Source organism: Podarcis cretensis (genome assembly GCF_951804945.1).
Source record: "Podarcis cretensis genome assembly, chromosome: 6".
Lineage (NCBI taxonomy): Eukaryota > Metazoa > Chordata > Lepidosauria > Squamata > Lacertidae > Podarcis > Podarcis cretensis.
This window is the reverse complement of record NC_137175.1, coordinates 52,789,674-52,811,986: the sequence shown is the minus strand read 5'-3', so window position 1 is coordinate 52,811,986 and position 22,313 is coordinate 52,789,674. Positions and strand designations below refer to the sequence as shown.

The window sequence follows — 22,313 nt, the reverse complement described above, 5'->3', positions numbered from 1 at the left end:
ATCTCAGCAATCCCCAAAATGCCCCTCTTACCTCTGAATCCCCCTTCCAGGAGAGTAGTGGCACGTATCCTCTTCTGCCCACACCATTCATATTCTTCAAAGCGATTACCATTTTCATTTTCAATGTCCACTGCATCATCCTCCATCATGCATGAGCCTTCCCTCTATTAAGTGAAAAGAATGAAGCACCAAGCATCAATTCAGTGTCCTGGGTTAAAAACTGTGCTAGTAGGTAGTATTCCTGTCAATGCATGCTGTATAGAGAAAGCTGAATGGTGGACAAAGTGGCAAGCACATGTCGACACAGGGTACTGGCAAGAGCTAACGAAGCAGGAAAAAGAATGTCATCCACATTCATTGCTGCTTATTGAGTGCTCACTTTATATTACTGGCTCCCCCAAGGTGGGATGAGGTGAGTATCCCATTTAACCACAGGGACAGAGGCTGTGACATTATTGCCCAAGGCCAAAAACTAAATTCATGGCCAAATTTGAATTCAAGACTTCCCAGTTCAGTTTCTGACCAAAACTATACTTCCTTGCAATGAAAGGAATGAAGTTCTTTCACACATATAAGCTTTGCTATTGTGTGGAAAGTATGCCTAAAATTTAGAAACTATTTGAACTAGGCAAAACTAGAAAGTTAGATAAGGCAGAAAAGTGGAGCTGGAGCTGCAACTCTTCTAGGAGCAAAAGGGTAACACTCTACATCAAGTTTCAGGATTGCTGTTGCTATCGGATAACTCTTTAGCACAGCCTGAAGTGTATGAAGGTGCTGCTACAAAAATACATTTATTTATTAATATAGCACTGGCAGGACTACACAAATACACCAAACAATGCAGCCAATAGGAGAGAACCTCAATGAATGCTCCATTTCAAGGGCAATGCTTAATCATCTTATCGCCAGTTTTACTCCAACCCTGAAAATATGGTTCAAATCACCATTAGGCAACTCCAGTTATGCCAGCAATGTATGTTAACTGAAAAACAGAAGTCCACAGTCAGCTGTATCAGAGGCTGCTATAAAAGCCACCATGACCAGAATGATAGGCTGATGGAGTAGTGTCACCTATCCTGCAGGAAGACCAGAACCTAAGTGAAATCAGCTCAGAATGTTAATACTGTGCAGTTGTACTACCAGAGTCCCCCAACCGCACACTAATAACCATCTTCTCTCCAATCTATGTCCATCTCTGAGCTTTGCTGGATTTTGGTTAAACCACAGTTGTCTGATATAACCAAAGTCTAGCAGTAAGCCAGGCGGTCTCCTAGTTAACAGTCAAAAATAGTACCTGCTATCCCTTCTCATTTGAAAGGTTAGGAAAACTGTCTTTAGAGTAATGAGATTGCCAAATCCAGACTTCAAGACAGAACTCCAAACTTCAAGATAGAACTCAAGTACAGATCTACATGGCCATGTGGACTTCAATCTGCAAATTTGGTTTCTCCCCAGATCACAGGAGTAGCAGAGGGTAGGAAGAAATGAGAGAGAGGCAGTAGGGTTCCCTCAGTGCTTCTACCTTTGCAAGGCATTGTTCGACATGCCTACTCCTCTCCTCCTCGGATCCTGAGAGAGGTTGGCTGCAGAGGGGACATACCTGTCCTTCGTCTTGCTTCCTCCGTTTCATTTTTCCAATCCGAGCTATGCGAGGAAAGCAGAGAGAAAAGAAAAACACAATGGGTTATATAGTTGCCCAGTGACTGAGGAACCAAAGGGAAGAACATACTAGTTTCTGATGTCAGCCAGGAAGCCTAGAGCCCCTGTGAGGCTTCATCTCATGCCTTTCAGAAAGAACACTGGCAATGGGGAGACCAACCTGGCCCCATCCATTGGCCAATAAAGGACCTGCTCCTCCAATGCTCACTTGCTTCTCCCTTCTTTTTTTCTTTTGTATTATGTCTATTAAGACTGTGAATCTGTGAGCTTAATTTAAGATATATAGGGAACTTTAAAACTGCAGGTGCTTTGTAGGTATTAAACAATATGAATAACTGAAAGCTACAAAGAGTGAGTGTGATATAGATGCAAGGTTTCAAGGCAAACATTTGCTCTTTCCTCCACCGAGCCTCAGTGGTTTCCTCCCCACCACACCCCACCTGCTTCATCTTGAGGAGCTGTGCTCAAGTTTCATCTTGTGCAGTTACAGAACCTTTAATGAATTTAACCAAATGCCCCCCTAGTGAACAAAAACAGCGACCATCCTCACGGCACAGTAGAAATTACCGTATTTTTCGCTCTATAACACGCACCAGACCATAACACGCATGTAGTTTTTAGAGAAGGAAAACAAGAAAAAAAATTTTAAAACAAAATAGTGGATATATGATTTTTGTGGTTCATGCTGTGGCCACAGACATGTGATCTGACAGTAAGATTGGAGTAGCCCAATGCAAAAATCCTGAGGATCCATGTGGATCCATGCTTTGTATCCACGGAGGAGGGAAGGAAGGGGAACCATGGATCCTCTGCTCACGACTGCAACAGATCCCCCCCCCCCCGCCACCCGCAGGCATTCGCTCCATAACACGCACAGACATTTCCCCTTACTTTCTAGGAGGAAAAAAGTGAGTGTTATGGTGCAAAAAATACGGTAAGTTAAACACAAACCAAGTGCCTTGCCCTCAAAAGGGCATATCTGATTCCATTATCTTTATAATACTGTTCCTCCCCTGGGAAAGCCTAAGAACCACTATTTTCATGTTCAGCATCTCCTGCAAATACAAAACCCACACTGTCGGGATGAAGATACTAGTTGGGTCCTATTCGCCTCCTGAATCCACCCTAGGATAAGTCATCAATTTTATTTTTGACTCCGTTGTTCCTAATCAGACTTATTCAATAGTTGTGTTTTACAATATACTGACTAGAGAACAGTTTTCAAACTGCTATAAAAGATGCCACAAAACACTTCTGCAGACTAACATGACTACCTGAAGCTTGCTCTAAGAAAAGACACCAATCAGTATGAATGGGAAGCCCCAAGAGCCTAGTAATCTGCACAGCTGTGAAGATGTCAGAAAGAAGGGTTTCTGTCAAAATGATTTCTATAATTATGAAAGAGAGCTTCTGCTTAAAAGGTAAGCAGGCTTTGAAATATGGAGAAAAGACCCAAACACACACAGGCAGTTTCCAGTAAGTATTTAGAAATCACAGCAGGACTATACTGGACTTAATTGTGCTCAGAAGATTTCACTTAGAACAGCACCATGTCCCTCTATTCCTATTTGTACTCTTTGCTCAATCCTACAATTTCAGATTCTATCCCTAATCTCCTACATCTCATCCCAAAATGACTACAAGCAGAAGCAATGCAGAATATATACAAGTAATTCCAATTATGGAGCTTGAAGTTTGCTTTTTGGGGAGAAAATTCTATTGTAGGCTCAAGAGACATGCCCCTCTGGTGAACTTTTTCCTTTACCAAACTGCTGATTAATTTGAACCCTCATTAAATGTGGACAAAACATCTGAAAAATTTGCATTAAAACAACATTGATCATTAAGAAAGATGGCTTTAAGCAAATATTATCAGATATTTCAATCACAGACAGGGGAAATGAACAACTTAATAAGGAAGGTCAGAATTCTGACAGAGACCAAAATAAGAGCCCAAGGATATTCTGTGTAGTAACAAGAGATGACATGACAGAGAAGTCACTTAATGCAGTAACAATTATTGACATTATGAGCCTGCCAGTTTGCTGCAGAAATTGTAATGTATTGCAACTGCACTGCGAGAACGAGATGCTGCACACACCAAGTGGGAAGAAAGGACCCAAAAACTAAATTAAGGGAGGCACTGGAAAGTAAGACAAATGCCATAAGCAGGGTAGGCTTTTAGTCATAATCCAAGGAGGCAATACAGGAACCCAGCAAAAGCTTTTAACCAGACCAATGTTGACTCAATAAAGGTATTAATTTTTTTTCTGTTTGGGGCCTTTTTCTCTGGAGTTAACATATAAGCAAATTCAAGCACTTTGGGCTGGCAATACAGGCTAGTTAATCAGCAGAGGATGATCAGACATCCATCTGCAATCCATTTGCCTGAGCCATCGCCACTATCCTCACTCCAACTACTCTAGAGCTCCTCTCCCCATCTGAAGAACACAGGGCAGAGAGGTGCAGCTACCATTATCACTAGGCTGTTTATACAGTGTAGTGCTAACGGGCACCTGCCCACTTTCTCCCTCCTATACTTAGAACTAAAACACTCTCTCAAGAAACAAAAAAGCCAACTCCATCATACTTAAAGTGGAGCTAAGAGGACTCAAAGTTTCTGTCCCCCCTTCTCCAGCAGGGAAAGGAAGACAAAAGAGGGCAAGTCTAAACAGCTAAGGCACTGTGTTTAGAATAACAAAGCTCCTTTCTGGCATGTGGGAATGAGTACAAGAATGAGAAGAGTTGATGCAGCCTTCTGAAGAGAGATAGTCCATTCTGGATGGGGCACACCTAACTATTTCTCTCACACTTCTGGGAAACGAGGAAGAGGAAACAGTTTCAGGCACTATCTCCTGACTGCAGCTCCATCTTCGGCAGGTCTCTGTTAGAGGTTGCTTTCTTGGACTTTTCTTTCCCATTTTCTCCAAGGTGGAAGCAAGAGCCCTTCCACAAGAAGCTGCACACAGGGCTCTCTCACTTTGGCAAGTGAAGGTAATCCTAATTCACCCAAGGAATATGATTTGCAAATCTGTCCTAAATCTGTATGTTCGAACCACCTGGATTTCAGAAATATTTCTCATTGCCCTCAAGGAGCAGCTGGGGCAACATTCCCTGTTGACTCCCAGTGGCATGATTTGTAAAACATTTTACTGCAAACCCTATGGACATAATGTAACTTATTCCATAAGTCTGGTGTGAGAATAACGGAAACAGAACTTGAAAACCACTTCATAAAAACTCAGGGTCCATGAATAATCATTTCTATAAACTTAAAAGTCCACTTAATGAAAAACTAAACTTGAATTTTAAGTGCCCTTGCAAAACTTTTAGACCTGTCATTATACTGATCCTTAATCTTTTTGAACCGGTTATACGTCAGCAGATTTTTCTGCCATCATTGCTTGTGTGCTATCATGACACACACAGTACTAATGCAAAGGATTTTTGTGCCTCAGCTGGCAAACTTTTCAACAACATCCAGCAAATAAGAGCATTAGGGGCTCTAAGCAACACAGTCTACCTTAGAGACCCATGAGACACTGGGCAAAGAAAAATTGCTTTGCTCACAAAGTAAGAGCAGCATGAACAAAAGTGTAAATGGAGTGAAGAAGAGCTAACAAAAAGTTTCTGTTCCAACACCTTTTGCAGTAGCTTGATACAGGCAGAGGTGGATCTGGAGTGTGAGAGAGAAAAAACGGGGGCTGTTTGAAAGCCACTGAACAGAATTTCCAATTGCTACTATAGAGCTCAACTATCACTTCTAATCAACGTAGGAGGGATGGAGGAGCCCCAGAGGAAGGGGGGCAACTGCTGAGCTGTCCCGAAGGAGAACAGCTCAAAAGAACACACAAGTGAGACCACAGTATTGTTAATTAGTGCTGATAGATGCAATCATTTCTAATTAGCTCGCTAATCCTTCTCCCCTGTATTCCTGTCGCAGGAGCAAAGAGGGGGGCTGGGTTGATTTTTCCTTACCCTTAAGTCACAGGGCTTTTTTAAAAAAAAAATCTGAATATAAAACAGCATAAAAAAAGACTTTCACTTAAATGTCCCTCATTTAAGTGCGGATCTCTTCTAAAAAAAGCTTCTTTATTCCAGTTCTCACCCAGGATGCAAGGAGGCCACTTATATTACAGTAATGATGCCAGTGCACCAGCATGTCCATAATGTCAAGCAATCTATCTTGCCAAATTTCCCTCTTCATTATGGCTGTGGCTCACCCTGGACTACACTGACTTTGGCCCTTGAGTTGCAGCAGAAAGTTACTTCAGCTGCACTGTTATGCCTGGACCCTAAAATACAGGGGGAGACCTGCCCTTCCACATTGAGCACTCATCTGTGACAGCCTCTATTTTGTTGATCCAATTTATTTATTTATAAAATGTATACCACCCTATACCTGTAGATCTCAGGGCAGTTGACAACATAAAATCACAACATAAACGACACAAAATACATAATAAAAACACAAACTCCTCAATAATCCCCACTTCCAAAACATACTTTTAAAGAGCATCAGATGTCACTCAGCCAAAGGCCTGGTTAAAGAGGGACATGTTCACCTGGCTCCTAAAAGTGTATAATGAAGGTGCCAGCCTGAGGAAAGCATTCCACAAATGGGGAGCCACTGCAGAAAAGGCTCATTCTCGTGTTGCCACCCTTCAGACCTCTTGTGGAGGAGGTACATGAAGAAGGGCCTCAGAAAATGATCTCAGGGTCCAAGTAAGTTCATATGGAGAGAGGTGGTCCTTGACGTATTGCAGATGAAGAAGAAGAAGGAGGAGGAGGAGGAGGAGGAGGAGGAGGAGAGGTGCACTGCAGATGAAGGAGGAGGAGGAGGAGGAGGAGGAGGAGGAGGAGGAGGAGGAGGAGGAGGAGGAGTTTGGATTTGATATCCTGCTTTATCACTACCTGAAGGAGTCTCAAAGTGGCTAACATTCTCCTTTCCCTTCCTCCCCCACAACAAATACTCTGTGAGGTGAGTGGGGCTGAGAGACTTCAGAGAAGTGTGACTGGCCCAAGGTTGCCCAGCAGCTGCATGTGGAGGAGCGGAGACGCGAACCCGGTCCCCCAGATTACGAGTCCACCACTCTTTTTTTTTTATATAAATATTTTATTAAATTTTAAAATACATAATACAAGATCCCTACACCAAAAAACCAAAGCAAATACACCAAGAAACCATATAGAAAGAAAGAAATAAAAAATAAGAAAAAATAAAGAAGAAAAAAGAAAAAAATATAACCAACCATTCAATATAACTTTTCTTATATAACTAACTGGACTTCCTCGCATCTCCTTACCCTGCATTATTTATAATCAGAATGTCAGCAAATTATTACCTTATTTCATACCTTATTTTGTACTTTCCACATATTATACTTCTAAATTTAAAGTAATTTTTATCAATTGCTCATACCTTAAAATTAAACAAAATATTGCCTTAAATTTTGACCTTTTCTTACTTATAACTTAAATTTCTATTTTACAAAGCCTATTCGCTGGAGCTGGTATTTTCTAAATCGTGCAAATACTTAACATTCATACAACTTATAATATTTTTGTAAATAGTCCTTAAACTTCTTCCAGTCCTCTTCCATTGTTTCTTCTCCCAAGTCTCGGATTCTGCCAGTCATTTCAGCCAGTTCCATATAGTCTATCAATTGCGTCTGCCACTCTTCCAGTGTGGGCAAGTCTTGTGTCTTCCAGTACTTTGCAATGAGTATTCTTGCTGCTGTTGTCGCATACATAAAGAAGCTTCTGTCCTTCTTTAACACTTTCTGGCCGACAATGCTCAAGAGGAAGGCCTCCGGTTTCTTAACAAAGGTATATTTAAATACCTTTTTTAGTTCATTATAGATCATTTCCCAGAAGGCTTTCACTTTAGGGCATGTCCACCAGAGGTGAAAGAATGTCCCCTCAGCCTCTCTACATTTCCAACATTTATTATCAGACAAGTGATATATTTTTGCAAGCTTGACTGGGGTCATGTACCACCTATATATCATTTTCATAATATTCTCCTTCAAAGCATTACATGCCGTGAATTTTATTCCGGTGGTCCATAACCTTTCCCAGTCCTCAAACATAATGTTATACCCTATATCCTGAGCCCATTTTATCATGGCTGATTTAACAGTGTCATCCTGTGTATTCCATTTAAGCAGCAAGTTATACATTCTCGACAATACCTTAGTCTTTGGTTCCAACAGTTCTGTCTCTAATTTCGACTTCTCCACCTGGAATCCTATCTTTTTGTCCAATTTAAAAACCTCTTGAATTTGGGCGTAATGTAACCAATCTTGCACCTTATTCTTTAATTTCTCCAAGCTCTGCAACCTCCATTTGTCTCCAGTTTTTTCTATTAATTCCCAATATTTCGGCCAGCCGGCCTCCATATTGAGTCTCTTCCGGGCCTTAGCCTCCATTGGTGATAACCATCTCGGGGTCTTACTTTCTAGTAAGTCTTTATATTTTGTCCAAACAATAAATATTGCTTTTCTGACAATATGGTTTTTGAACATTTTATGAATCTTTACCTTGTCGTACCACAAGTATGCATGCCAACCAAAAGCATTGTTAAACCCTTCCAGATCTAGGACATCAGTGTTTTCAAGAAGTAACCAATCTTTCATCCAGCAGTAAGCTGCAGCTTCATAATATAACTTTAAATCTGGCAGGGCAAACCCCCCTCTTTCCTTTGCATCGGTCAATATTTTAAATTTTATTCGGGGCTTTTTGCCCTGCCAGATAAACTTAGAAATATCTTTCTGCCATTTTCCAAAACATTCCACTCTGTCCACAATCTGTAGAGTCTGAAACAAAAACAACATCTTTGGCAATACATTCATCTTTATAGCTGCAATTCGACCCAGCAAGGAAAGATTCAATCTTGACCAAATTTCTAAATCCTTTTTAATTTCTGACCAACATTTTTCATAATTATCTTTAAATAAATTCAAATTTTTAGCAGTCAAATTAACCCCTAGGTACTTCACTTTTTTAACCACATTTAACTCTGTCTCATTCTGAAACCTTTCTGCTTCCAAAGATGTCAGATTTTTTACCAAAACCTTAGTTTTTTGCTTATTCAATTTGAATCCCGCCACCCGACTAAACTCATATATCAGTTCCAAAACTCTTTTCGTACTAGATTCTGGCTCCTGTAATGTTATTACCAAGTCATCTGCAAAGGCTTTCAATTTATACTGTTTCACTCCGACCTGTATTCCTTGCACCAACCGGTCCTCCCTAATCATGTTCAAAAGCACCTCTAGGACTGAAATAAATAACAGAGGGGATAAGGGGCAACCTTGTCGTGTTCCTTTTTCAATTTTAAACTCTTCTGTCACCACATTGTTAACTATCAATTTAGCTTTTTGCTCTGAATAAATTGCCTCTATTCCATTTTCAAACCCCCGTCCCACTCCCATCCCTTCCAAGTTTTTCTTCATAAACCTCCAAGAGATGTTGTCAAAGGCCTTCTCCGCATCAATAAAAATTAACACTGCTTTTGTGTTAATATTAGTTTGCAAAAGTTCCAAAATGTCTATAATGTTCCTGGTATTATCAAACAAATGTCTACCTGGAAGAAAGCCTACCTGATCTTTATGAATTACTTCATTTAGCACTTTTTTAAGTCTACTTGCCAAAATATCCCCAAAGATTTTATAATCCACATTTAGGAGTGAGATGGGACGGTAGTTCTTAAGTTGAGTCTTTTCAGATTCCACTTTAGGTATCAATGTGATGAAAGCTTCTGTCCACGATTCTGGTGCCTTCTTCCCCTCCATGATCTGATTACAGACCTCCATTAGTGGTTGTGTCAAAAAATCTTTCAATGTCTTGTAATACTTGGAGGTAAGACCATCAGGTCCTGGAGATTTGCCTAGTTGCATATTCTGAATGGCACCCTCAATTTCTTGTTGCGTTATTTTATCATTTAGGATTGTTCTGTTTTCCTGGGATAATTTTGGTAGTCCATAAATTTTTAGGAAATGGTCTATCTCAGTCTCTTCCTGCGGCCCTTGCATATAAAGTTGTTTGAAGTATCTCTGGAAGCACTTTCTAATTTCCTCTGGTTTCTGGATATTCCTCCCTTCAATCTCTAAATTGGTAACCGTGTTCAATTTTTGTCTCTTTTTCAACTGCCATGCCAGCAGTTTCCCACACTTATTCGCTGATTCAAATGATCTTTGTTTCATTTGTTTAATTTTCCACTCAACTTCTTGATTTATCAATTTAGCGTATTGTGCTTGATAAAATTTAATTTCTCTCAGAACCTCCTGTGATTTAGGTTTTGATCTCAATTTTTTCTCACCATCTCTTATCTTGTCTATAATCTTATCCTTTTTTTCATTCCAAAGTCTTTTCTTTATTGTGTTCTGTTGTATCAAAAACCCTCTCATAACTGCTTTACTTGCGTCCCAGATTATTCTTTTTTCCACCGTAGTATTCAAATTTATTTCAAAATAGTCTTTTAAAGTTTTTTGGGCCTTCTTGACAATCTCCTGATCTCTTAATAGGGTGTCATTCATTTTCCATCTGAAGGAACCGGTTGGAATAAGTCTCATTTCCACTTTCATAGCATTATGGTCAGAGCAGGTTTTTGGGCAGATTTCCACTTTTCTAGTCTTAGGTGCCAGTCCTCTAGTTATCCATATTTGGTCGATTCTTGTCCATGACAGGTGGGCTTCAGAAAAGAAAGTTCCTTCTCTGCCTAAGGGGTTCTTTGTCCTCCATATATCAATCAAATCCATATTGTCAGTTAGTTCAAAGCAAGTTTTAGGTAGTCTGCCGTCATTTGTTAAATTTTGATTTTGTGACTTATCCATATTTGTAGAGACCACTCCATTCATATCTCCCATCATAATGATGTTGGTATTGTCCAGATAGTCCAGAATTGTCTCATGCAGTTTCCTGTAAAATTCTGATTTCCCCTCATTCGGCGCATAAATTCCTAATATTAAAAACTTTTCTCCTTGAACCTGTATTTCAATTGCCAAAATTCTTCCTTGCTCGTCTTTAAATAAGAGTTTTGGTGACAGGCTTTCCTTTGCATAAATCACCACTCCTCTTTTCTTAACTTTGTCCGATGAAATAAATTCTTGACCTAGTCTTTTATTAATTAACACTTTTCTATGAATCCTAGTCACATGTGTTTCCTGCAAGCAAATAATGTCCAATTGTTCTTTTTTCAATATATGACAAATTCTTCTTCTTTTTTCTGGGGAATTTCTGCCATTTATATTCCAACTAAGAAGCTGCAGAGACATCCTGGATCAGTCTGTTAGTCCTGTGGTGGCGTCTCTTTCTTTTGGTCCTCTGGTCCCGAGGGTGTAGGTGCAGGTGTAGGTATAAGTGGAGGTGGTGGCCAAGATCCTGTTGTTCCTTTCTGTAGGTCCTCTTCGTGGTCGTTCAAAAACTTTTGTTGATCCTCTGCTGTTTTGATTTTAACTTTCTTTCCTTTGAAGTTGAAGGATAGTCCTTGAGGGAACTCCCACCTAAAGGGAATTGAGTTGCTTCTCAGTAGTCTTGTTAATTCTATATAAGTATCTCTAAGGTCCAAAAGTTGTTTTGGGATATCTTTGTAGATTTCTGCCTTGATGCCTTGAATAACAAGTGATTTCCCAAAATGAAGGCCTAGTATTTTATCTCTCTCTTGCTTAGATCTCAAGATGATCAGACAGTCTCTGGATCTGTCCTTCCTCACCACTCTTCCCAATCTAAAAGCAGTTACAATTTTAAAGTCCTTATCTTCTTCTATACCTCAGAACTTTGTAATTTCTGATGTCAGATAGCCAATCAGGTCTTCCTGTTCAAGTTCTGGGATAGCTCTCAACCTAAGATTATTTTCCCTATTCTTCAGTTCCGTCATAGCCAGGTAGACCTGCTGTTCCTTGATCTGTTTGTGCAAGGGCTTTACCTCCACTTTTAATGCATCAACTTTCTGGTTGGCTGCCTCTGCTTTCTGGTTGGCTTCCTCAGCCAATTTACGGTTTTCCACAGTTGCTTCCTGAATATTCCCAATTGCTTGTGTATGTTGAGCAACTTGATCAGTCAGTTTGCTAATAGTGGCTGTTGCTTGGTCAATTTTGGACGAATGTTCATCTGCCTTTTTATTCAAAATTGCCAGTTGTTCCAAAATTTGATTTAAAACTGTTTCAGATTCTCCAGATGCCATATCCTTTGGTGCAGTTTGCGCAACTACCTCTTCTTGTACTAAAACAGCTGGGACAGAAGATCTGCGTGGCTGAGAAGTCAAAGTTGTTTGTACTAGTTGTTTAGCTTTCATTTTAGCCGCTCTTGCTTTCCCTGTGCCACTCATTCCAATCCTGACTACGTGCCAAGGTTAAGTTATATACAGTCCCGTGGGAAAGACATTTCCAAAAAGTAAACAACAAGGCAGCAGAAAGTCAAAACAAAACACAGTTCCCAAAAGGATTGTGAATCCAAAGTCCTCTAGAGGGAGTACAATTGTACTTCAGTAGAAAGAAAGAGCTGTTCCACCAACATCCCAGCAGTTAAAAACAAATTTAAAGAGAGCCTTCAGATTCCCTTTGGGTTGTAGAGCTTCCTCAATGTTGAAACAAAGTCTTAAAAGGTGTGCAAGATACAGTTCACCAATTTGTAGCTAAACTGTAACACTCAAATGTAGCACTTTCAGAATTCAATACGTTTTCAGCAATTTGACAGCTCTTTGTTGCCCCGGCAGTCCGGGACTTTGGGCTTCTCAGTTATTTGTAAATCCACAAAGGAAAGGAGAGGTCCAATCACAAGCCAACAAAATTAAAGCAAGATTGTCTCTTTTCAAATTGTTAGTATTAAAAACAAAGTTCAATTGTTGCACGAAATTCCACACTTTTTACAGCCTTTTTTGAATGCTTCCAGCTTGTCAAAGTCTTTACTTTAATCCTTTAAGCACGGTAAGGAGACGGACTTCCTGGTTACGTCTCCCGCTTTTAGCCAAATTTCAATCACTTTAGTCCCAAATTTTTTTTTTTTAAATCCCCTACTCACGGGTTTGTAGTTTAGAATCTGATGTTCCAGGAAAAAAGGTCGGCGCTCATCGGCAGCAGCCGCGCGGCTTCACTTCCGCAGAAAGAGCGATGAACTCACAGCACCGCTCCCCCTTCCACGCTCTGGAGCCCCTTACGGGGTTCCTTCTTCGTTTCTGGGGGGGCTTCTGGTGCCCGTCGAGTCCCACGGCCACAGGCTCACTCTGCCTGTGGTTTTTCTTAATGGGTCTCCGCTTTGCCGTAGCGGACGACCCTTTCCTGCGGAGCCCCTCTTCACAGCGCGAAGAGGACCGCCATTGCCGTTTCGCGCCGCCTCCGGAAGTGTGACGAGTCCACCACTCTTAAACACTATAGCACACTGGCTCTCATAGATAGAAGAACTAATGCTTAGTTCTATCTTTTATGTTACTGACATGTTTTATGTTACTGACATGTTTATCAGGCTCTTGTTTTCTTGCTCTATTAAGGGAGTTTATCATTTGTTATGCTCCTGATTGACAGGTCTTTCTAGGAAACAAGTAGGCTTCTCATGATTCTTACTGGGCATGAGAGCACTCCTCCTTTTCTGAAGTCTTTTCTTATTCTGCTTCATTTTCTCACAAATCCCCTGCCTTTATCTTGCCATGCCTCCATGTGTACTGTGCAGCAGATCCCTGGAACTCTTCTGAAGCTGAGCTGTTGCTGGGTGGAAGCATGGAATTCATACTGAGTTCTCTTACATACCTACCTTGTATATGCTTGATCTATGTTTTGTCTGCCATTTATGCACAAAAACCCAAGCTTGAACTCTGCACCCCATCTATCCTAGGCACCCAGTTGTGCTAAAGAGGCCCAGTCAATATCACTTCTAACCCCCTAACTTGTTTCGTCTATCCATTTATTCATCCTGAAGCTTGTAGAGTAGATTCCATCAGCCTGCTGCTGCTAAAGATGCAATGCCGGCAGATTCCTAACTCAGTCCTGACCGCTTGCCAATCATTACTGGTTCAAGTCCTCTCCATTTCAGTTTCTTGTGCTGGACAAGACTGCATGCATGTCCCAAGTACAGTGCTGATACGAGGTCTAACAAGGTACCTGAACAGTTTGTTGTGAGATGCATTAGGATTTCTGGATATTAAGACCTACTTTAGTCAGAGTGAATTGATTTAAATGATTTAAAATGCCAATTTTTTAATTTAATCATTTAAAAATGCCAAATATTTAATTTTAGTATCTTTTTCTTCATTAATAGTTCTTCATATATTTTCTAAAACTTGGTGCAAATGTGACCACTAAAACATGTTACTTTACAACTAATTAATAGAGTGATATTTACATTATTTGGGCATTCTTATAACTAGGCCTTGCATTTTTCTCTCACATTATATACATTTTGCATGCTTTCTTCCATTCTTTCTTTTCTTTTTAACTCTAGAGGTTGTTGTTTTTTAAGAGTCTATAAGAATTTTTTTTTTAGTGACAAATAGCCATGACAATTTATGTGAATAATTATGGGAATATAGGGATCTGAGCACTGGACAAAATTGTCTTTTTTTTCTTTCCAGCATTGTTCTGTTCTGCTTCAGAACAGGTGGGATTGGTCCAAGTCAAACACATAAACAAACTGAAATGTTCATGACTGACAGCTTGAAGCAAGGTTTGAGAGTTACTGGGCAAACTAGAGTTTATTTTCATGAAGTAAAAATGAAGGTCCTATGTTTGGTAGAATGTGCATGATTGTATTTGAGGAATGATCACATTGGTTCTTCATCACTTCAAAGTGATGGGATCATGTGAACCTTTTATTCCATCAGCAACATTCATTTCCAATCCATTTCAGAACATAATTCAAAGTGCTGGTTGTTACCTATAAAACTCTAAATGGCTTGAAACCAAGCTACATGAAGGACTGTCTCATGTGAAGCTGCCCATCCTTAAAGATCTGCTGTTGCACCCCTTGATATGTGTAATTTACCACCGCCATCTTTACATACAACTACTCTAAGTGGGAAGCAATATCAAGGTCAAAGATTTTTCAAAGACATATCTTTCCAACACCTCTAATTCTGCTAATAAAGAGGTGGTGCACCTTTTGCAGCTATCACTATTTGCTAAATTATTTGAGGCACAGGAAAATGAAGAGAGTCAGCTATTGTGATCTGCGTAGATTTGCATCCCACTTTTTTAAAAAACTCACCAAAAAAACTAGCACTCTTCTAACATGGCTTCTCATAAAGAACCTTCTAAGGCCTTTGACTAAGTCATGGAATAGAGAGTAGAAACAAACAAAAGAAACATAAAAGTAAGTTTTATCTTATGCAATATCCAGTACAGGCAAAGCCTCCTATTCACCTGATTTTCTAGATCCATTTCAAATGATGGTTAGGTCCAGTTTTGGCACAGAAACTGCTATGGTCACACTGAATGATCTCTGTCAGGAGAAAAGCAGGGGAAATGTGTTCCTGTTAATTCTCCTTGATCTCTCAGCTTCTTTCGATACCATCACACAGAGTATCCTTTTAGAGCAGCTGTCCGAGATAGGGGTGGGTGGCACCAATTTGCGGTGGTTCTGGTCCTACTTGGATGGTTGTTTTCAGAGGGTGATGCTTAGGAAGTGCTCTTTAGCAATGTGGAGCCCTCAGTGTGGGGTTCCTCAGGGTTCAATTTTATCCCCTATGCTTTTTAACATCTGCATGAAACTGCTGACGGGGGTTATCCAGAGTTTTGATGTACAACATCAGCAATCTGATGATGACTTACAGCTCTGCTGCTCCTTTATATCTGCAGGTGTGGCAGTGGATGTGCTGGCCTGTTGTCTTGCCTCGGTAATGGACTGGGTGAGAGCCAATAAACTGAACCTCAATCCAGATAAGGCAGGGGCATTGTTAGTGGGTAGTTCCTTAGACTAGATGAATGGGAGGCTGCCTGCTCCTGATGGGGTTATACTCCCTCTCAAGGAGCGGATACATAGCTTGGTGGTGCTTCTGGATCCTTTGCTGTCCCTTGAGGCTCAGGTGACTTCAGTGGCACAGAGTGCCTTCCATCAGCTTTAGACCATCAGCTGAAACCATAATAACAGTCTTCCTGGATCCGGCCAAAAGCCCATCTAATCCAATACTCTGTTCTATAGTGTCTCCATTGGAATGAGTTTGCAACAGCACTCTCCAAGGTACAGACATTAGCCCATTCACATAAAGTATAGAGAGAGGAACAGCAAGCTAATCTACTCACTTCCTCCACTCAGCAGAGATCAGTTGACTTCTATTCCCTTTACAATAAACTTTGTGTTGCTGGAAGTGTTACTGATTTTCCAAAAAAATGAGTTACTAGAAGCGGAGGATCTGCAAAGAGAATTTTACCACACCTGGATCTTCAAAGACATCTTGACCAAGTCCTTGTAAAAGACTACAAAGAGAGAGAGACTTTGGAAACAGTGGTGTGGGAAAATACAGTCTCAATGACAGATTTCTATCCCAAGAGTTCAGTGGAACCCCAAAGTAAAAAGATAAATGAACTGCCTATGTCTACAGAAAGTGCCAATCTAGACTAAAAATAACCTGAAGGAAGCATGAACAAAAATAAGAGTTGATTAAGTTGTTTAGCAAGTGTAAAGGAATCCCCAACTGAAGGATTCTGAACTACTCATATATTGCTAATCCTAGGCAGATAATCATTCTTGTTACTTAAGCTTATGGCTGGGCTAGTTCTGCTTGACTAATAACAGTATTCCAAATAATGAAACTGTAAGGGTGTTCAGGTACATAGAAAAGGTGGGGTGGGGGACTGAAAGAGGAATGTGAATCTTGTATGTTATGTGACTTAACAAATCAAAGCAAAATCAAAGCACTGTAGAACTTAAGACCCAAGCTCCAGTCTTTTCCTTGCTGATTTTAGACTCCCAACTATCCTATAACTTTAGCTGTTCTTCAAATACCATAAGATATACAACTAACACAACACAGCAGTTGGTAAAGATAATGAGGAAGAAGAGCAAGTGATGTGTTTATGCTGGGACACCAAACACTCACAATGATCTAACACAGAGACAATGAAATGGTTTAGATGCAATAATAAACCACACTTTAGCATTGTGAGAACGAACAACAGGTTGCCCAGGACTCATGCCCCTATCACTACCACAGCCATGCAGAAGAGTTTGGAAACTTTCAATGCTGGTTTTAGATGCAGATTGCTGTGTCCTCTGAACTAGGTCAAACTATAGTTAGTGGAAACAAGACAACTTCATATTATACGTCTGTGATGATAATTTATTTAAGCCAACCACAGTTAAAACTAATGACAGCTAATGGTTTACACAACATGTTAAACTGGTGATGATCTTCCTGTTATAGCCAAGCCAGAGGGGAGGGTTGGGTATATTGGCCCAAGGTTTACTGAGGTTTGTTCTTATAATGCAAGACCATGGTTTAGCACAGCCTTCTCCAATCTGATGCTCACCAGATTCTTTGAATGCCAACTCCCATTAACCCCAGCCAGCGTACTCAGTGGTTGCGGAAGATGGGAAATGAAGTTGAAAGCATTTGGAGGCAACCAGTTGGGGAATGCTGGTTTAGCATTATGTCCAAATACAGCCAACATACAATATATTTGGCAAAACCTAGGTCTGCTTTCAAAAATGATCATGTTCTTTAATTAGCATTTCTGCTATAATCATTTCCAGTAATAGCTCCAAGTGCCCTAAGGAAATGTTTGCAAGATGATCAATAGAATACTGCAATTGTATTCATTAATCATATCCCAGAATTATTCAGTAGCAGAAATATATTGTAGTTGTGTATGTGAAAGTCAGATCACGTGTATTCACTACATAGTGCACAGTCCTCATTAATTCAAGAGCTCTCTCCTTTTATCCAACATAGTATGTTACAGCTCTGAATCTTGCACTGTCAGGATAATTTAAAGTTGCTCTTAATTTTTCAGGGATTAATTTTCATAATCTTTACTCTTGACCAAATTAAAGATGATAAAAGTACATGTTTTTCTGTTCACTGGCAGTGGAAGTAGAATCAATTAAAATAAAGGGTCACTATATAAAATATTTGAAAAATTATTCCTGCTTAGTGACAATACACTGTGTTTTACGTACTATTGGATAAAAATTACAAAATACATCTTGAATTAATTACTTCTCTGAAGGCAGGTCTATCCTAAGACCAAAAATTATGGAATCTGCTGTTATATACACAGTAGTAATAGTTAGGTTCAGCTCCAAGTTGCAAATTACTGAGGTATCAGGTCCATATAACCAGGTGAGATATTACAGGCCTTTATCCTGCACATTGTTTCAAAACAGCATTGGGGGAGGGTGTTGAAAGAAAGGTGGAATTAAAAAAAAGCTGTAATAAATGAAACAAACAGGAATTATAGTTGTATGTATTTTTTTAGCTGTAAGCAGGTATTGTTGACAGCTGGAGATTATAGCAGGTAACCAAGTGAAAACAATGCCATTGGGGAAAAAGACTAATCTCATTACACCCATAAGAAAATCATTATTTCTAAAACGGCAAGCAGTAAAATAATTCTTCTACTTGGCATTGATATTTTCTCCTTTGCAATATCAACCAGGCCATTTAACAAGAAGTGGTGGTACCCCAATTGTGGCATGCCCTCCTCAGAGAGGCCTGCTTGCCACCTCTTTATGGCCATTTCAATGCCAAGTAAAATACTTTAAAAAAAATATTCTCCCAAGTATTTTCAGATCTGTGATTATTTAAAGTTTTGAACTGTAATCTACTGCTTCCACATGGTGTGTTTTTAATAATGCTGAGTAAATGATTCTCTCTCTTACCTTTGCTGACAATATTTTCCTGCAATTGTTGTTTTACCGCATTATATTTTATGTTTGCAAGCTGCCTGAAAAGCAATGTCATTGGGAGGCCTACATAAATGTAACCCAGGGGCAGCAACTTAAGACAGTGTTCAGAGAGGAACAAAACGTGTTAGGAATACAAATGATTGATTTGAAGCTTTAACCCTTTGGGGCATATTTAGTTCAGGAATCTTGTAAAGAAAGGAAGCATTATACTTGTTAGGCCCAGATAATGAAAGTCTTCATCTTGGAACAAGGGGGAAAATGGTACAGGATTTCTGCTGCACTCACCATTCAGCCGGGTCTGTCTGTTTGCCCTCACTCGCAAGAAGGTCTGTTAAGAGAAGATCAGGAGCAAAAAAGCATTAGGAACTTGCTGGTGAGAAAACCACAGTTATTTACCCCATTCTGAGAAGCAGTCTTAGGGAGTGTATGGGGGAATTAGATTAGAAAAATCCACCACAGCACTCTCATCTACCTGACAAACTTCCCTTTTGGGTGTTGCCAATATTTACCAATTCAAACCAATACCACAATTTAATCTTCCCCAGATAACTTCTTCAAACACAAATACACCCACATTTCCTCTGACTTGGCTGTTGTCCAAATATAGATATCCACAGCACCCCAAATGTAGGCGCCCCGTTCATCCCAACTGCTTGCAAGGTTCCATACCACTTCCCCACTCCCTAATTCCTCAGCCTACAAGACTACTGTATGGGGAAAAGCAGCCTGCAGAATGCTGTCTAGCTTTGGCTTAGCTATAAATTAATCTCCTTACAAATGAACAAGTATACCTGTATTGCTCTTAGTTCCTAGATACCAAAGATAAACAACCTCCTCCTGGTCTTTCCCCTCCAGGGACCCGTGTCATCCTTAGATAAACAAAGCCGTTCTGCACGGCCCCGAAGATGGGAGGAGGGTATGCCTCGTCCTTAAATGAAAAAAAATGCACCCTCCAAGTTTATGGATATGGATATAAGCAGACCCCTCCCACCTCAGGGATGATGGCCCAACCCCCGTTCGGATGTAAACAAGCCCCATCTCCTGCCCTAGCGGCTCCGGCCCCAGAGACGCTCCGGCCTCTCAGACGCGCCCCGCTCGCACCTCTTCTCGACCACCGGGTTCCCTTCTCTCGCTCTGCATGGCCGGGGATGAGGGCGGATGCAGGCAACGGCCCCGGCACCTGCAATCAGCTCCCCATAACAGCGGCCGCCGCCATGTTAGCTCCGATCATGTGACCAGGCGTCTCCGCGGCCTGCGCGGGGTGAGAGTTCAGGGGGAGGAAGCTGTTCTCATGGCAACGGGGCGGCAAAGAGCGGTCTGGGACTCGGGACTTTTGCTTTTGCTACCACGCTTCCTTCTTCGCGCCGCAAATACCACTCGGCTTGATGCGATCTCCCTCAGCACCTCCTCTAACAACACCAGGATTCCCGAGACGCAACTGCTCACTCCCCATATCCCCACGCTGGGCTATAAACGTCCCCGGCACAAAGCAGCACTTCCTCTCCCGTCGCTCGGCGTCTCCCCCAAAATCTGCCCCCTTAGTGGACGTCTGTGTTTTGAAGAGAAGCACGGAAGGTACATTCTTTTACGCAAGCAAATCCTCCGGCAAGTCGGCGATGGAAACAGGGAGACTGCTAAATGCGTGCAACACCCCTGTCGTCACATCAAGGCTGCCTCCCTGTGTCTTAAGTGTTCATACATGTACATGCATTCCTGTACAACTACAGACAAGATGCATCTGCTCCCCAGGCAGAAATTTAACTTGCCGAGAAATGAGCAGAAAAATGGCAAGTTAGCCGCTCAAGCTAACAAAATTTGGAAAGATAACTTTGCAATTAGGGACAGAAGTACCCCGATATTTTCTCCCTTGTAAACAGAAAGTTCAAGCTTATATCCAGTGCTTTTCTTCTGGGGGGAGGCAGGGGTTCGCATACCCCTAAACATTTTGTGAATCTTAAGTTTGGCCTCATTGAGGAGCAGTATTTCAGTATGAGTAGGAAAATAAGAGTATGCCTAAACATTTTTTTAAGAAAAAAGCACGGCTTATTTCTATTACAGAAAGTGCAGGAACAAACACCAACTTTCTGTAGAAGACAAGCTGCCTTTTTGGGTGCCCTGCACCAATAAAGTAACTTTCCAGGTATAAGCAGCTTCATAACTTTGAACCTTAAGAACCCTCAGCAATAATAGTTGTGAGGCTAAGCAGAGGAAAACCAACAACCCAGCAGTGCACACTTGCACACAAGCTGCAACTGTATAAAGGTACCCCTCTTAATAAATTGATGTCTCCATTCAGAGAGGCACCTCTTTTCTAAGAAATGCTATAGGTATCACTGTATGTTGCAAGAATCACATCCAGTAAATTGTTCTTGGCATGCGTGGAAAGTCTCGTGTTTTATTAAGCTATGTGAAATACTTAGTGTTTTATCTGTTGTGTGCATGTATAATAAAAAGGCTAACAAAAAGTGGTGTGTGCAGGTCTTGTAGACTCCTAGAAACATAAGCATTCCTCCCTTTTCCTGTCAAAAGGCAGTGATGAGCTGAAGTTCTCTACAGGGATGAAATGAAGATAAAACCTTACCAAATACAACATGTTATTGGACAAAGCAGTCATTATTTTATTCTTTTATGACTCTAAAGTCACAGTCAGTGATTGCAAGAATGATAAATCTATAAAATGGCCTTTATCCTGCCAACCAGGGTCCACATCCTGCAAACACTTAAGGGAAGTGATTCACTTTGATCCTATTAGCAATCCTGCTGAAGCCATCAAAGACTATCCAAGTGTTTAAAGGCAAACATGTGTGACAGTGTTGCAATCCTGAGGCCTAAATTGCTATATAAAAAAAAAAACCTTCAAAAACCGTAAGCCTCTCGAAATGCTTTTTTCCTAAGCTTTTGAATTATTTCAATATACTGGGCTTTTCCATGTTTCTTTTCAGTAAATACTTAACTTAAGGGATAAAATTTGGGACAGGTCTGCACCCTTCTGATCTCTCTGCTATTATACTTTTTAACTCATTTTGATATCTCTTGCACAGCTCCCCTACAAGGTGGGGACACTAGCTGTACAATCTTAAATGAGAGATTACTAATTTTTTATTGTAGTCTGTTCCCATTCATATTCATTGTAATTCACTGGGGTCAATTGCAGATAAGATATCTTAGGTCAATATGCACAGAAGTAGACAGTATGATTTTGAAGGGGGGGGAAAGAGAAAAATCAAGTATTTTGGGCAATCTCAACTGTCTGCTGCCTATTTATATTCCTAATTAGCACCTCTGTATGCTAAGTCTGCACTGATTTTAAGAAACAGTGAATGCCTTGCATCTGTCACAAACTGATATATGAATGAAATGCTTTATATTTCACAGATGTTAAGACAATAGTTTGTAAGCTAAAACAAGTAGTAAAATACATATTATTGAGGTTTTGAGGAGAGAGGAGGAGGGCAATTGTTTCAAGTGAAGTCTCGGCTGGCAGCTTCGTTCTAGTACACTGAGCCTCTTCTTTAGAAGCTTTATCCACATTATCTGATGCACTTGAGTTGCCAATGGACTATCCCTCAGTGACTCGTGCAAGAATGCAGCACATCACAATATACTAGTCTTTATATTTCTGGGTGCAAAATACTGTAACGTATCTTGGAGTTTAGGGAGTACCATAGGGAATTCCTTCACTCTACTGTTTAAGCACATCTTCAAAGGATGTGCGTATTATGAATCTTTGGAAGACAAGATCAGCCCATATAAAGACCAGCCAGCAACCAACAAAGGCATTGTGTGTACTTGTGCAAAGCAAAAACGAATCTCTGTAA

The 22,313-nt window shown here is 40.6% G+C and overlaps 1 protein-coding gene across 13 annotated transcripts in view; it reads right to left on the bottom strand.

The window, feature by feature from the left end:
• RNF220 (ring finger protein 220) overlaps window positions 1-22,313 on the bottom strand; it is a 345,317-nt gene that overhangs the window by 65,351 nt on the left and 257,653 nt on the right. For 10 of the 13 annotated variants that reach the window (XR_013839873.1, XM_079980326.1, XM_079980329.1 and 7 more), the window contains 3 exons: window positions 18,781-18,823; window positions 1,523-1,644; window positions 32-164 (listed from right to left, as the gene is read on the bottom strand). Coding sequence is in view for 12 of the 13 variants with exons in the window: in XM_079980326.1 (XP_079836452.1) it covers window positions 32-164; window positions 1,523-1,644; window positions 18,781-18,823 (298 nt within the window). In the remaining variant the exon portion in view is untranslated. Of the gene's footprint in view, window positions 1-31; window positions 165-1,522; window positions 1,645-18,780; window positions 18,824-19,596; window positions 19,764-22,313 lie in introns of those variants that run through there. The other 3 variants (XM_079980325.1, XM_079980328.1, XM_079980322.1) reach the window with 2 other exon arrangements.